The sequence below is a fragment of the Salvelinus sp. IW2-2015 genome, linkage group LG36, assembly GCF_002910315.2.
Source record: "Salvelinus sp. IW2-2015 linkage group LG36, ASM291031v2, whole genome shotgun sequence".
NCBI classification, from domain to species: domain Eukaryota; kingdom Metazoa; phylum Chordata; class Actinopteri; order Salmoniformes; family Salmonidae; genus Salvelinus; species Salvelinus sp. IW2-2015.
Window position 1 is genome coordinate 23,283,128 of NC_036875.1, and position 14,951 is coordinate 23,298,078.

Sequence of the window (14,951 nt, forward strand, 5' to 3'; positions counted from 1 at the left end):
CCATTTAAGAATGATGGAGGCCACTGTGTTGTTGGGGACCTTCAATGCTGCAGAAATGTTTTGGTACCCTTCCCCAGATCTGTGCCTCGACACAATCCTGTCTCGGAGCTCTACGGACAATTCCTTCGGCCTCATGGCTTGGTTTTTGCTCTGACATGCACTGTCAACTGTGGGACCTTATATAGACAGGTGTGTGCCTTTCCAAATCATGTCCAATCAAATGAATTTACCACAGGTGGACTCCAATCAAGTTGTAGAAACATCTCAAGGATGATCAATGGAAACAGGATGCACTTGAGCTAAATTTTGAGTCTCCTAGCAAAGGGTCTGAATACTTATGTAAATAAGGTATTTCTGTTTTTTATTATTTATAAATTTGCCAGAATTTCTAAAAACCTGTTTTCGCATTGTCATTATGGGGTATTGTATGTAGATTGACGAGGGAAAGAAAATATTTAATAAATTTTAGAATAAGGCTGTAACGTATCAAAATGTGGAAAAGGTCAAGAGGTCTGAATACTTTCCGAATGCACTGTATACAGTAACATAGCACAAGCATTATCTTTCAGTCAGAAATCAGAACAAGGGACAGCTGTGCAAAAAAGAAAAGTGTTTTCTCCATTCAACAGACTCCAATCATTACAGAGGGTTTTATGCGCTCAGGTACAGATAGTGAGGAACAATGCAAAAGTAATCAAGTGCCTATGAAAAGTTAATCTACAAAAGGACCAAAGTCAACTTTGGTGTTAGATTTGAGAAAATGTCTTGATGTGAAAGAACAGTGTGTTCAAAAGCCATATATGAAAACAAATAATTTAGCTTGAATCAAAGCAAGGCACAAGCTTGAAAAGTTGATTGTCCTTCAGTATATCTGCATGTTTCAGGTTTTTTTAACCACGAGGTGGAGACATTTCCCCTTGAACCTTTAAAATACAGTGTAATTCCTTTATTACACCAAAATTACAGGTATCTGCCAAAATGGGAAAAAAACATCCACATAAAGTGTCTCAATAGGGTGTGGGGTCACCACGAGCCAGAACAGCTTCAATGCACCTTGGTATAGATTCTACTAGTGTCTGGAACTCTATTGGAGGGATGCGACACCATTCTTTCACAAGAAATTCCATCATTTGGTGTTTTGTTGATGGTGGTAGAAAACACTATCTCAGGCACTGCTCCAGAACCTCCCATAAGTGTTCAATTGGGTTGAGATCTGGTGACTGAGATAGCCGTGTTATATGTTTTACATAATTTTCATGCTCATCAAACCATTTGTGCCTTCTGGATGGGGGCATTGTTAGGAGGCATAGCCATGGTAGCCAAAATAAATCCCTGCCCAGCATTTTTATACTTCACCATAAGGATGATGGGATGTTAATTGCTTAAACTCAGGAACAACACCTGTGTGAAAACACCTGCTTTCAATATACTTTGTATCAATCATTTACTTGTGTTTCCATTATTTTGTCAGTTATCTATACTTTAATGTGACTGTGTGAAACAGTTGATTGATTGTCACATTGGTAGCTATCTATCTCTTGGCAGTACATGTATTTTCATATTTGTTTAAATGTGATTTATTTTTGTTTAAATGTGAGGCTAGTCAGAAAATAACATGTCTAGGCCTGGAGGCTACTAAAGAAGGCATAGCCACAACCTGTGAAGTTCTAAACTGATTTTGCACTAGGCTTTTGGGGTTTTGGAATATACAGCCCCCTTTATAATATCATGAATCATATTTTATTTTTCTATAGAGTAGAGGAACCTATTTTGGAATGTCAACAGACTGGTTGCCGTTTCTCTGTGCACATTTCAATGTCATGTTGTCATTCTGTTCCTGTAAAGCCTGCAATAAAATAAAACTAATCTGTCAAATTAATTTGTCTGCCAGAAATGAATGTAACACAAACTTTCTCAGTAAAGTCGACCACAACCCAAACATTTGTCCTCGATATGGTTGCCCTCAAAAAAAAATATTGACATTGAAACGCCACACTATGGCTAACTCTACACAAGACCTTCCCTCTACAGAAGCGCTCATCTGGTCATCCAAGGAATGATTTTATACTGTATGTCAGGTCCTTCCTCAATTAGGGTACTCTGGGAAACACTGATCAAAACTACGTTTCCTACCCTCTACCCTGTCTACTGTAGACCTGCATACACGCAATCTTACTAGTTTCAGATAGCCTTCATTCACACTCCTGATTGTCTACAATAAAATGAATAGGCTATCATTATCATCATTGGATATAAATGTTTTATCATATTGCCTGTCTGAACACGTAGTGATGACTATCGGCTTCATCATTAGCTAATATGAATACATCATAACATCCAATGTGTATATCTACTTTATTGCTGACACGCTAAAGTACACAAGATGGGTCTAAAGTTCAAGTCGCAGACAAGGCACTGGGGAGTTGATGCAATTTCAATTCCAGTCAGTAGAAAGATTAAAAGATTTAGTTCACAAGTAAATCTTCACACATAAAACCATAGACCATAGGCCTATATTTATATTATGCATAAAACACAAAATAAAGGAAACATCAACATAAAGTGTCTCAATAGGGTGTGGGGCCACCACGAGCCAGAACAGCTTCAATGCACCTTGGCATGGATTCTACAAGTGTCTGAAACTCTATTGGAGGGATGCGACACCATTCTTCCGCAAGAAATTCCATCATTTGGTGTTTTGTTGATGGTGGTAGAAAACACTATCTCAGGCACTGCTCCAGAATCTCCCATAAGTGTTCAATTGGGTTGAGATCTGGTGACTGAGATGGCCATGGCATATGGTTTACATCGTTTTCATCCTGATCAAACCATTCAGTGACCACTCATGCACTGTGGATGGAGCATTGTCATCCTAGGGCATAGCCATGTTAGATGACCCTAAGCATGATGGGATGTTCATTGCTTTTTTTTTCATTTATTTTTGTAACCTTTATTTCAAATCAAATCAAATTGTATTTGTCAGGTGCGCTGAACATGTGTAGACCTTACAGTGAAATGTTTACTTACAAGACCTTAACAAACAGTGCAGATCAAGAAAGAGTTAAGAAAATATTTACCAAATAAACAGAAAGTAAAAAATAATTAAAAGTAACACAATAAAATAACATTTACATTACATTTAAGTCATTTAGCAGACGCTCTTATCCAGAGCGACTTACAATAACAAGGTTATATACAGGGGGTACCGGTATACATAGATAATAAACAGCGAGTAGCAGCAGTGTAAAAATCAAATGGAGATGGGGGGTGTCAATGTAAATAGTCCGGTGGCCATTTGATTAATTGTTCAGCAGTCTTATGGCTTGGGGGTAGAAGCTGTTAAGGAGCCTTTTGGTCCTAGACCCGGCGCTCCGGTACCGCTTGCCGTACGGTAGCAGAGAAAACAGTCTATAACTTGGGTGACTAGGTTCTTTGACAATTTTTAGGGCCTTCCTCTGACACCGCCTAGTATATAGGTCCTGGATTGCAGGAAGCTTGGCCCCAGTGATGTACTGGGCCATACGCACTACCCTCTGTAGCGCATTAAGGTCAGATGCCGAGCAGTTGCCATACCAGGTGGTGATGCAACCGGTCAGGATGGTCTCGATGGTGCAGCTGTAGAACATTTCATGGATCTGGGGACCAAATTGTTTCAGTCTCCTGAGGGGGAAAAGGTGTTGATGTGCCCTCTTCACGACTGTTTTGGTGTGTTTGGACCATGATAGTTCGTTGGTGATGTGGATACCAATGAACTTAAAACTCTCAACCTGCTCCACTACAGCCCAGTCGATGATAATGGGGGCATGTTCGGCCCGCCTTTTCCTGTAGTCCACGATCAGCTCCTTTGTCTTGCTCACGTTGAGCACCATACTGCCAGGTCTCTGACCTCCTCCCTATAGGCTGCCTCAACTGGCTCCCTGCAGGCAAATCAGTTAAGAACAAATTCTTATTTACAATAGCGGCCTACCCCAGCCAAACCCTAACCCAGACGATGATGGGCCAATTTATTTCCCACTCCATACATTATTGCGCTATATTTATATGCGCACCACCCTGTGCTTACGGTAATGAGGGGCATGGGAGGGAAATGACGCATGTGGGTAGCTTTTCCGTGAAGAGCAGTTTCATTTTGAAAGCATCGATCACACCAGAAATGACTACATATTCCAAAAAACATTTTGTCCCTAGCCGGGTGCCGTGTTTTCAAAATACACTGAGTCAGTCGATGTCTTTTATTTGTTTTAAAACAAGTTAATAACTGTTCCAGTGGTAATTAAACGTAAGTAACTGTTACTGTACATTTGAGTTCAACATATTGTGCCGTTGAAGTAACTAAAGAGCTAGCTAACCCGAAAATGAATCAATTTCTGGTTAGCTAGTTAACGTTACATATTTAGCTAACGTTACTTGAATGGCTTTGACATTAGTTGAGATATCGACTGTATCGCTAGCTAGCTAACCTCATCAGTCTGCAGCACATTCTCAATATTACCGACACAGCCAGCTTGTTTCAAACGCCTGCTTCATAACTTGCTACCATCGACACCAAAAGATCAAGTGCCAGGTTGACCCAGAATGTAGTTGTATACAGTACGTTACCTAGATAACGTTAGTTACTGAAAAATAAAGATTGGAATAACGTTTGCTAACGTTAGCTAAAATCTTATGCAGATCACTAAACATCGTTAACGTTAGCTGCAAATGATAGCTTGCTAGCTAGCACACTGCCTATGTTCAATGTTGGTATTGTGTGGTCTGTCTCGGCAGTATAATAACGTAAGCATGAGGACGAGGAACCTCTGGACCAAAGCAGGTGTTTTGGGCTCTGTGTCCATGGCGTTTGGATCCATGCTCTGGTCTCATAAGAAGAGAGAACCAACTCAGACGGATTTGGGTTCGGCCCCCGCATGCACGGAACCACCTTTTCCTTACGAGCTCAAACTCGTGCAAGTCCTGTTCCGCCACGGAGCCCGAACCCCGCTGAAGTCTATACCAGGCATCATGGAGGTGAGAGACCACCTGTGCCACACAAGAACATCTGACAGACCTGATGCCCTGTCTCTCAGGACTTGAAGTTGAGGGAAAGCCATTCATCTTAGCCTGATCTCCAAGACAAGGCATATGAAGGTATGTGCATCTGGAAGTCTAACCTTTTTCCTTGTCCTGTCTGTATCAGGCCCAGTGGGTGCCTAACCTCCTGGAACCCCCAGTACACACACAGATCAACTATGTGGTGACAGACCTGGAAGGAGGTCCACGGCCCTCCTCACCGGTGGAGGACAGCTACCGGGCCAACATACTGACCGTGAGTGTGCCTGTGTCTGTTAGCGAGCAGAGGAAGAGGTGCCTAGAGAGATAAGGAAAGGAGTAGGCAGCGCTTGGATAAGTACGGTTAATGGGTTTAAGTTGTCACGTAGGTGTGCTGGCATGGACTCCATACAGACATATGTCACTGTCACTTACTGGGTTACTCACAGCCAACTGTCAACCATTAGGATTTCCCTCTCCAGACCAGTAACATCACATACCACACTGGCACGACGTGTCAGGATCGAAATTCTAGTTGCCCATTAAATCTATTAGTGGTCTTTGAGGGTAGGGGTCATCATAAAGCAGGACTTTGCACCCTGAGAGACCTCCCTCTGAGGCTTAGACCGGGGGCTGTATCTCAGCTAAAGGCCTGTTCAAGTGAAAGAACAATCTATGGTTCACTCTGATCCAGCTCTGACTGTTATGGTCTGGGCCTGGCACTGAGGGAACGAACAGATAAACAATGAGCATATACCGAGAGGTTTGTCCTTCACTCAGCGGGAGATTGCTGTGAGACTCTCCGGAGGATTGTGTCTGTCTCACGGTGCACCTGGCATACCACAGTACTACTCCCCATGTACACAATGGATAGACACTGGTGATGCCATTTTGGATTGACTGTCTTGGCAACCTTTGACTCCTGACCCTGTTCCTCTCCTCTGCAGGGGGGTACGTACCCAGGTCAGCTCACCACGGTGGGCATGCAGCAGCTGTATGAGTTGGGAAAGAGGCTGAGGAAGAGATACATCCAGGACACAGCCTTCCTCAACCCCACCTTCAGCCCTACAGAGGTCTAGTAAGTACCACAGCCTTCCTCAACCCCACCTTCAGCCCTACAGAGGTTTAGTAAGTACCACAGCCTTCCTCAACCCCACCTTCAGCACTACAGAGGTTTAGTAAGTACCACAGCCTTCCTCAACCCCACCTTCAGCCTACAGAGGTTTAGTAAGTACCACAGCCTTCCTCAACCCCACCTTCAGACTACAGAGGTTTAGTAAGTACCACAGCCTTCCTCAACCCCACCTTCAGCACTACAGAGGTTAGTAAGTACAACAGCCTTCCTCAACCCCACTTCAACTACAGAGGTTTAGTAAGTACCACAGCCTTCCCTCCCACCTTCAGCACTACAGAGGTTTAAATAAGTACCCAAGCCTTCCTCAACCCCACCTGCACTACAGAGGTTTAATAAGTACCACAGCCTCCTCAACCCCACCTTCAGCACTACAGAGGTTTAGTAAGTACCAACAGCCTTCCTCAACCCACCTTCAGCCCTACAGAGTTTAGTAAGTACACCAGCCTTCCTCACCCCACTTCAGCACTACAGAGGTTTTAGTAAGTACCACAGCCTTCCTCAACCCCACCTTCAGCCCTACAGAAGTTTAGTAAGTACCACAGCCGTCCTCAACCCCAACTTCAGCCCTACAGAGGTTTAGTAAGTACCACAGCCGTCCTCAACGCCACCTTCAGCACTACAGAGGTCAAGTAAGTACAGACACATCATGTGATCATCACCAGTAGCCTGGTAGTCACATCTGGTTCTGTAACCAACTCCCTCTTTGTTTTGCTTGACAATGTTAAAGGGTATAGCAGAAATATCTGGGCCCCAGGTTGGGTAACATATAATGTACTGTTATTACTTTATGGATCTAAAAAGGAAAACACTGTATACAAGGATGTGAACTCGAGCTTTACATTTACTAAAGTAATTAGCTATGGCATAATTACATTGCTCATACACTGCATGACTATAGGCGCTCGGTCCATAAAGGGGACATGAGTAGTTAACAGAACAAGAACATACCGTACAGGTTAATAACTGATTATGGTAATGTTCACTCCTACTACAACACGATTGTAAGATCTGTGACAGAGTACATGTAGCCTACAAGACATTGATATATTCCTCTCTCTCTCTCCCAGTGTGCGTTCCACTAACATTGTGAGAACCATAGAGTCTGCCAAGTGCCTGGTGGCAGGGCTGTTCTATCAAAGCCAGATAGGTAGGTGTCAGTTTGTGTTTGTGTGTCATAGGAAATACTGGTCTATCTCCTAATGTTGCTCCCCCTCTCCTGAAGACATGGTTCCCATTCTGACAACTGAGGCAGAGTCAGAGATCCTGTACCCTAACTACCATGGATGCAGACTGCTCAAACTCCTCAGCGGGTGAGTGACTGTCTGGGTCCCTTTTCTTGTTGATTTTTGTGATTGGCTGGATCCCTCACTCGTTGGTATTTGTGATTGGATGTTTCTTTCATGTTGGTTTTTGTGATTGGCTGTGTCTGTGTGTGCTGTAGTCATCGCTGGGCGGAGTCATCCACTCTGCCAGACATTGCTACGGACCTGAGCAGCATCAAGAGTGCTCTGGGCATCGCTGCCCAACAACGGGTTGACTTCATCCTCATCAGGGACGACATGGTGGCAAGAGAGGTGACACAAAACAACAAAAATACAATACCATGACTAAAAAATATCCTTTTGTTACCAAAGTTGATTATGTGGTCAAAAGATTTGAGTGATATTATCACTGCGTTGCATTGACATTTTAACGTTACAATATGTGTGTTCTATCAGACCCACGGCCTACCCTGCCCACCAGTCCTTGACTCCTGGAGAAACACAGTGGAGCGGAGAGCTGTGGAGATGATCTACCACATCTACGAACCCAGCAAGAGGTCAAAGGGCAGAGGGATATAAATACAGATCAGCATGTGTAGAGGGTCGGGGAGTAGAACACACAGAAAATACAGTTCCCTGTTCCATGAGCATATGCTTCCTTATTCCACATTATGAAATCACAGTCCACTGTGCATTAGAGGTGTTTTAAAAAATCACCCAAGACAGTTGTTTTCTTAATCTTCTCTGGTGTTGGTTTGTTGCGACTAGGGAGAACCTGCAGCTGTGTGTGGGTCCCCTCCTGCATATCCTAATGGGCAACATAGAAGATAAACTACAGGACACAACCTCAGAGCCCAACAGGTGAACTACTGTAACATTTACCTGTCCATTTGAACACAGAGGCAGTAGCAGAGATTTGTAGAGCTGCAGTTCTCAACACAACCACTTGATGGTAGCAAATGTCCTTTTCCGAATGGCACATCCTTAAAACGTTTTGTTCCCCACCCCTACTCGTTGCTAAACATCAGAAATCTGAGGGCATTTATGCAGATGTTTCTCTCTCTCAGGAAGCTCTTCCTTTACTCTGCCCACGACACCACTCTGATACCCTGTCTCATGGCTCTGGGGATTTTTGACATGCGATGGCCACCGTACGCTTCAGACATCACCCTGGAGCTGCACCAGCATCGGCAGACCAAAGAGGCCTTCGTCAAAGTGTCCTACATTGGCCAGGTAGGCTAGGGAGGATGCAGGGCTCACAGAAGTGTGCACATAATATTGAAACTATTTCCAGACTCTGTTTCTCTCCGAGAGTCAGTGATCTGTATAGCTAGGTTTCCATCCAATGGTGAAGGTGCATAAAGATGGAGGAATTCAGATATGACATCATTGTTTTTAGCACTACCCACAGAGTTCTTAAACTACGGCGCCCCATATGGTTCAATGTGCCAGTAAATCAGCACAATTTTTTTTCTTCAAAATGCAGTATTGGAGCTAGAATTGGGATCATGTATACTGTGCTAATGCCAATATAAAAAAGGAGTAATGGAGAACATTGTACAATACGGTGAACTGAGCAAATGAGACATTTGTGGTAAGTACATGGGGGGCTGCCATCTTTATGCACCTTCGCTATTGGCGACAGATTTTCATGTGAATATTCTAAAATCCGCATAAAGATAATGTTTCCACCAAACTGACTTGTTGCGGATAAAAAATAATCAGTGCATGTACAATGTACTTTTTCGCTAAAGTTGTGTGTTTCCATTTCATTTTCAAATCTACTGATAGTTTTGTCACAACTGTTGCGTTAAATAGCAAAAGTGCCTACTCCTCTTGGCACATGCGGCATGCTAGTCTACATGATGAGATTATTGTGGATACTATTTATTTGTCAAACGGCAGTGGTGCATCGATCATCATGTCACCAGAATAAGACTCTCGATATTTATTAGAAAGCAGCATCAAGCTCATCACCTTGCACTTTCACCACCCTGTGAAGTTCATCAATTTATTTAATCTGTAGCCTAATAAACTGCATGGTTTACGGAGTCAGTTTTCACCACCGTTTCTCGCATAATACATTTTACCAATACAAAAAGGTCCCAACATGTCAAACGAACAAATGATCTGCATTTATAAAATCACAGCTGTCATGATTTTTTTTTAATGGTATGACTTTACTTGCATAACTGTGGATGGAAACGTGGTTAGTGTCTTTCTTACACTTTATTTTGATCCGTCTCTGTAGGACCAGTTGGTTCCAGGCTGTAGTGGAGTCTACTGCCCCCTGCAGGAGTTCAAGCAGGCCCTCTCCAACTACTCACTGACCTTTGAGCTCTACGAGTCACTTTGCAACCGCACAAAGGGCGTGGCTGACCCCTGAGGCTTCTGCGACCCCCAGCTCTACCCCATGCACTCACTGTTACCAGCCACCATGTTTACATCCCACCAGAGACCTCCACTCTCCAGCCCTTGCCTAGCATTTGCCTATCATTAGCCAGTGTATTACAACAGAGGTTTTCAAAGTGTGAGTACACGGTTGTCTTAATGCTCATTAGAGGCCCACTGTCTCAGACTTTGAAAACAGCTGTATTACAGTATGTTAGGATACCTCACTGTCTAAACGCACAAATATAGCTTCACTGTCAGTGTATAGCTGGCTTTGAAACCACATCCAGCTCATATCAGGGCAATGGGCATCCTGTGTGTTACTGCTCATACTGGTTAAGATGACAGTTTTACTTAGAGGTCTTAATTATTGAAATGATCTGGTGATAATATAATCTGCCTAAAAAATAAGTATGTGTTACCAATTTATATTCATATGTTTACATTCTGTGACTACTATGCACACAGCAATGTGTATTTACTGTATACATGATTACTTTATGCACAGCACTATAAATTATAGTGCACCAGATTCTAGATATTTACTATCTGAAAATATGTTCTGGCTTTGTTGCTTTTAGAGTGAACAAAATTTCTTCATATCGAACTACAATCTTTTCCTCAGGGGAAAACCAAGCACGTAGTGTTCATAAACCAAGGGAACCAAATGTGTGTGTGCACGTTTACCCACTCCAAATCATTCATTTTAGAACCTGCTAAAAATCTGTTGTGAGTGAAACAGTAGGTGCCTTTTAGGAATTTGTTGATTGTATAAATTAAATGCATGGACCTATGAGCAAATAGACACACCCACACTGGAATGATTTAATTTGCTTGTTAGTTGTATGCCAAATCATGGAGAGTTGCCCTGAAATTCTTTGACTTTGCTTTGGAGTGGTGGAGAGAAATAAAAGAGAGTTGGTCAAGGCTTTGTCTCTCACTACTGTGCAGCATAGCAATGCAAATTGTGGTCCAATCTCAACGTCAGTGGGCCTCGTAAGGATACCTGAACCTCACCTTTCAGTCATGTTGTATTAGAATTCAGGGGTATTCAACTCTTACCCTACGAGGTCTGGAGCCTGCTTGTTTTCTGTTCTACCTAATTAATTGCACCTACCTTTTGTCCCGGGTCTAAATAAGTCCCTGATTAGAGTGGAACAATGGCACTGTCTGATACATTGCAGTTTTGATCCACTCAAACACGGCCAATATCTTTTGTCTTCCATTGCCACAGCCTTGGGAGACTTCTCTGTACCAAAGACAATGGAGGTACACATGACAAGCTTACACAGACGGGTAAGGAAGTCAAATCTATGATAAGTAGGGATCTTAGTTTTTCCTGACCATGTGACTTGAGCAGGAAAAGTAATGTTACATGGTCTGGAAAAACTCTGGCCCTAGATGATGTTGGTGGTCAGATTTCTGTCTGGCTTTCTTGATACCCTGTTCCACTAATGTCTGAGACCACCATGCATACAGCCCCTGACTAGCTCACCGACAGGTCTGTTCCACTAATATCTGAGACTATAAAGTACATGACGAGCTCACTAGTTCTACAGTCTGATCCCACTGAGTTCATTTTCTATGAGATTAATGCTGTGGGAATGATATCCCAGAGTCAATAGAAGAACAAACAGGAATAAGAAACAGCACACAGAACAGTACTACCGCTATTCACACTGACTGGCTGGTAGAAATGTTCAAATGTGAGAAAGAAGACACTTAAGTTGATCCATGTTTGTGCTTTTTTAATAATACTAGTATCTTTGAGGTCATAGTTTGGTTTGTTATACACTGGAGTTACAAAGGAAATTAAAATAGCCCACCAATGGAAAACAGTACTGTTCTTTAGTAGGGCGTCCCTCCCCCAATGAAAGGTGGATAAGAGAGCTTAGAGGTCATTGATAGAATCCCTATACATACTTACAACAAAAACACACACACACAGGTGCATACACACAGTCATACTGGACAGAAATAGTCAAAACGATGGAGCCAGAGAGAAGATGGAGTTCCATTGAAATATTCTCAAAGTACGATTTTATTCCACAAAGTCTTTTTATGTTTGTTATCCATTACCGGACAAATCCATTGTTGATTTTTACAGTGTACAGTCCTCCAAGGTGGTTCACTCCATTCCTCTCCGATGCTCAACTGACCCTTATAAATCAGAGATTTAAAAGAAAAAAACACACTTGAACAGGTGAAATGGACATTGAAGCACAGCAATCCCATACATTCAGACATTTCTGAAGAGACTAAATGAAATGCTTGTGGTAAAAGACAAGTACTGGGCTATGTAGCTCCCACAAGCCAATAACTACCCACTCCTCTGCACTACATGTTTCAATCCAGAGAACCCACCTCTGTCTTTCATTCCTTACTTCCTGCGTTTTAATCCATCTCTTATCTGCTGTGAGACTTATTCCATCCTCATACTGTATATCGGCTCAGAACATTCAAGGTCCAAGATTCTATGAGTTGTGTGTTAGAACATTCCGGGCCCTGGGCTGAACCCCATGTCCATGTCCCTGCCACGCTGCCTCATATGCCCTCCCATCATCATCGTCTGCTGGGGGGGGGCACCCATGCCTTGTAGTGACATCATCATATTGGGCGACCCCCCAGGCCCAGGGTGGTTGTAGAGCACCCCCCTCTCCTTCCCCTGCATCATGCCCCCCGGACCCCCCGGTGACATCATCCGGTGCTGGGGTCCCATCATTCCCTGACCCATGAACCCCGGGGGCCCATGCGACCGCATATGATTGTGGGAAGGGTTTCCCATGTGCATGTCCTGGGGGGCCATACCACCTCCCGGCCCCCCAGGCATCCCCCCCATCCCTTGCATGGACATGCCCATCCTGGGCGGGCCCTCCCCCATCATACCCTGCATCATCCCCTGCATGTGTGGAGGTTTCCCCCCTGGGCCGGGCCCATCTCCTCCTCCCCTGGGGTAGTAGGACAGAGTCTGGCTGGGCTTCTCTGATGGGATGATCCTGGACAGGTCAAACTCTGGCATACCGGATGCTCCTGTTCGCATCACTTCATGCAGATCTGCATCACTGAACTCTCCCTGCATGTTGAACTGCGGTCCTCCAGGGTTGTTGGGCCTACCCCCGTCGCCTCCCCCTCCATGGGACATATTCCCCACCCGGCCCCCCATAGGACCTCCCTCTCCCTGGAAGCCCATGGGATGTCCTGGGAAGCCCTGGGGTCCGGGGCCGTTGTGGGGGGAGAAGGGACCCTGCTGGGAGGGGGATTGGGGCAGGGGGTAGCCCTGCACTCGGTGGGGGTAGCCCATGCGCCCCTGGGGCATCATCTGGGGGTTGCCCATGCCTTGGTCCTGGGGGTTGGGGGGCATCATCATGCCATGGGGCATCATGCCCGGGCCAATGTTGGGGGAGGGCATCTGCTGGGGCATGCCGTGGGAGAGAGGCTGGGAGCCCATGGGGGTCATACCCAGGGGACTGAGGGCAGGCATGGAGCCAGAGGAGCCGGGGCCCATCATACGAGGAGGACCTTGGTGCTGGTTCATTCCCATACCTACAGAGGGCCACAGAGAGACAGAGGGATGTTAGTGCACCATACAACACAGATAGCATGTTATCATTTCAAACCTACATCAAGCGGAGTCACACCTCTATGAAAAAGGGTTCAAAATACATCTCAAAAGAGGCTTAACATGACTTCTAGGCATGTCTCCATCCACTCACCATTGTTGTTCATGGGGGCTAGATTTGGGGAGCGCGCGGGGGGCGAGTCGTCGTCCGAGCTCGCCACCGTCTTGATGGCGTCGTGGTAGAGGGGGGTGGAGCTTGGCATGGCGAACTTAGACATGCGTGACATCATGATGGAGAGGGGGTTCTGGGATAGCGTGGGTTCGGGGGGGAGGGAATAGGGGCTGCCGGTCGGGGCGCCACCTGGACCCCCCTGGAGGGGCATGGGGCCAGACTGGGCTCCTGACGAGGGGGGGGCGTTACCACCTGGTGAGAAGAGAGAGAGAGAGAAGCGAGAAGAGGCGAGAGAAGCCGAGAGAGAGAGCGAGAGAGCGAGAGAGAGAGAGCGAGAGAGCGAGAGCGAGAGAGAGAGATGAAATATAAGAACTATTTATCTTAGGTAGCAAAACATATCCTGGTTTGAAATATATATATAAGGGACATTGTGGCAAACACATTTTAGATACAGACATACAATACATGTGTATCACAACCGGCCGTGATTGGGAGTCCCATAGGGCGGCGCACAATTGGCCCAGCGTCGTCCGGGTTTGGCCGGTGTAGGCAGTCATTGTAAATAAGAATTTGTTCTTAACTGACTTGTCTAGTTAAATAAAGGTTAAATTAAACTTTAAAATGTTTTAATTGTAAATAATGACGTGAATTAATTTAGATAGTGCAGTTACATGGCCACAAGGGGGTGTGATTTCCCTGAAAAGTGATAGTGTTTCTGCTTTGGGAAAATGTGTTGAGAATGTGGATGAGAATGATGCTTTCAATTGATTTATAAATTACATGATTTAAAGATGACTGATTGAGACAAATGCTAGCCTGCCTGATACACAACACAGAGGTCTGTTTAGACTGCGTGGACAACAGACATTACAAAACAGCCCTCTATTAAAAACATGAGGTCATCTTCACCCAAAAGAAAGGTAGTAAGTATTAAAATCTCTTTGAAAATGAATATTATCTCTGTCTTGAAATTGAAATACACATTTTTTATGTTGTTTATCACAGCAGTTGAGAGAAAGAGGGGGAGAGAGAGATGAGACAGCCTATAGGGAGGAAGGAGGTCAGAGACCTCAGCAAGACAAAGGAGCTGATCGTGGACTACCGGAAAAGGAGGGTCGAGCACTCGCCCATTCACATCGACGGGGCTGTAGTAAAGAGGGTCGAGAGCTTCAAGTTCCTTCAGGTGTCCACATCACTAAGGATCTACCATGGTTCACACACACACCAACACAGTTGTGAAGAGGGCACGTCAACGCCTCGTCCCCCTCAGGAGGCTGAAACGATTTGGCATGGGCCCTCAGATCCTCAAAAAGTTCTACAGCTGCACCACTGAGAGCATCTTGACTGGCTGGATCACAGCTTCATATGGCAACTGCTTTGCATCCAACTGCAAGGCACTACACA

At 44.7% G+C, this 14,951-nt stretch overlaps 3 protein-coding genes across 7 annotated transcripts in view; 2 read left to right on the forward strand and 1 right to left on the reverse strand.

Annotated features, from left to right (window-relative positions):
* Window positions 1-14,951, forward strand: part of LOC111959806 (potassium voltage-gated channel subfamily E member 2) — a 367,483-nt gene that overhangs the window by 111,501 nt on the left and 241,031 nt on the right. The window lies entirely within an intron of this gene.
* On the forward strand, window positions 4,090-10,744 carry LOC111959674 (lysophosphatidic acid phosphatase type 6). Its single transcript, XM_023981419.2, has 11 exons — window positions 4,090-4,279; window positions 4,768-5,007; window positions 5,177-5,305; window positions 5,976-6,106; window positions 7,231-7,310; window positions 7,386-7,473; window positions 7,605-7,737; window positions 7,882-7,982; window positions 8,194-8,286; window positions 8,493-8,658; window positions 9,677-10,744. The coding sequence occupies exons 2-11, from the start codon at window positions 4,783-4,785 to the stop codon at window positions 9,809-9,811; spliced, it is 1,281 nt and encodes a 426-aa protein (XP_023837187.1). The 5' UTR covers window positions 4,090-4,279; window positions 4,768-4,782; the 3' UTR covers window positions 9,812-10,744.
* Window positions 11,550-14,951, reverse strand: part of LOC111959437 (B-cell CLL/lymphoma 9 protein) — a 61,462-nt gene continuing 58,060 nt past the window's right edge. For 4 of the 5 annotated variants that reach the window (XM_023980980.2, XM_070437533.1, XM_023980978.2 and 1 more), the window contains exons 10-11: window positions 13,530-13,799; window positions 11,550-13,359 (exon numbers count right to left, since the gene is read on the reverse strand). In XM_023980980.2, the coding sequence (XP_023836748.1) occupies window positions 12,305-13,359; window positions 13,530-13,799 (1,325 nt within the window). In that variant the 3' untranslated portion in view covers window positions 11,550-12,304. The remainder of the gene's footprint in view (window positions 13,360-13,529; window positions 13,800-14,951) is intronic. The other variant, XR_002876678.2, reaches the window with a different exon arrangement.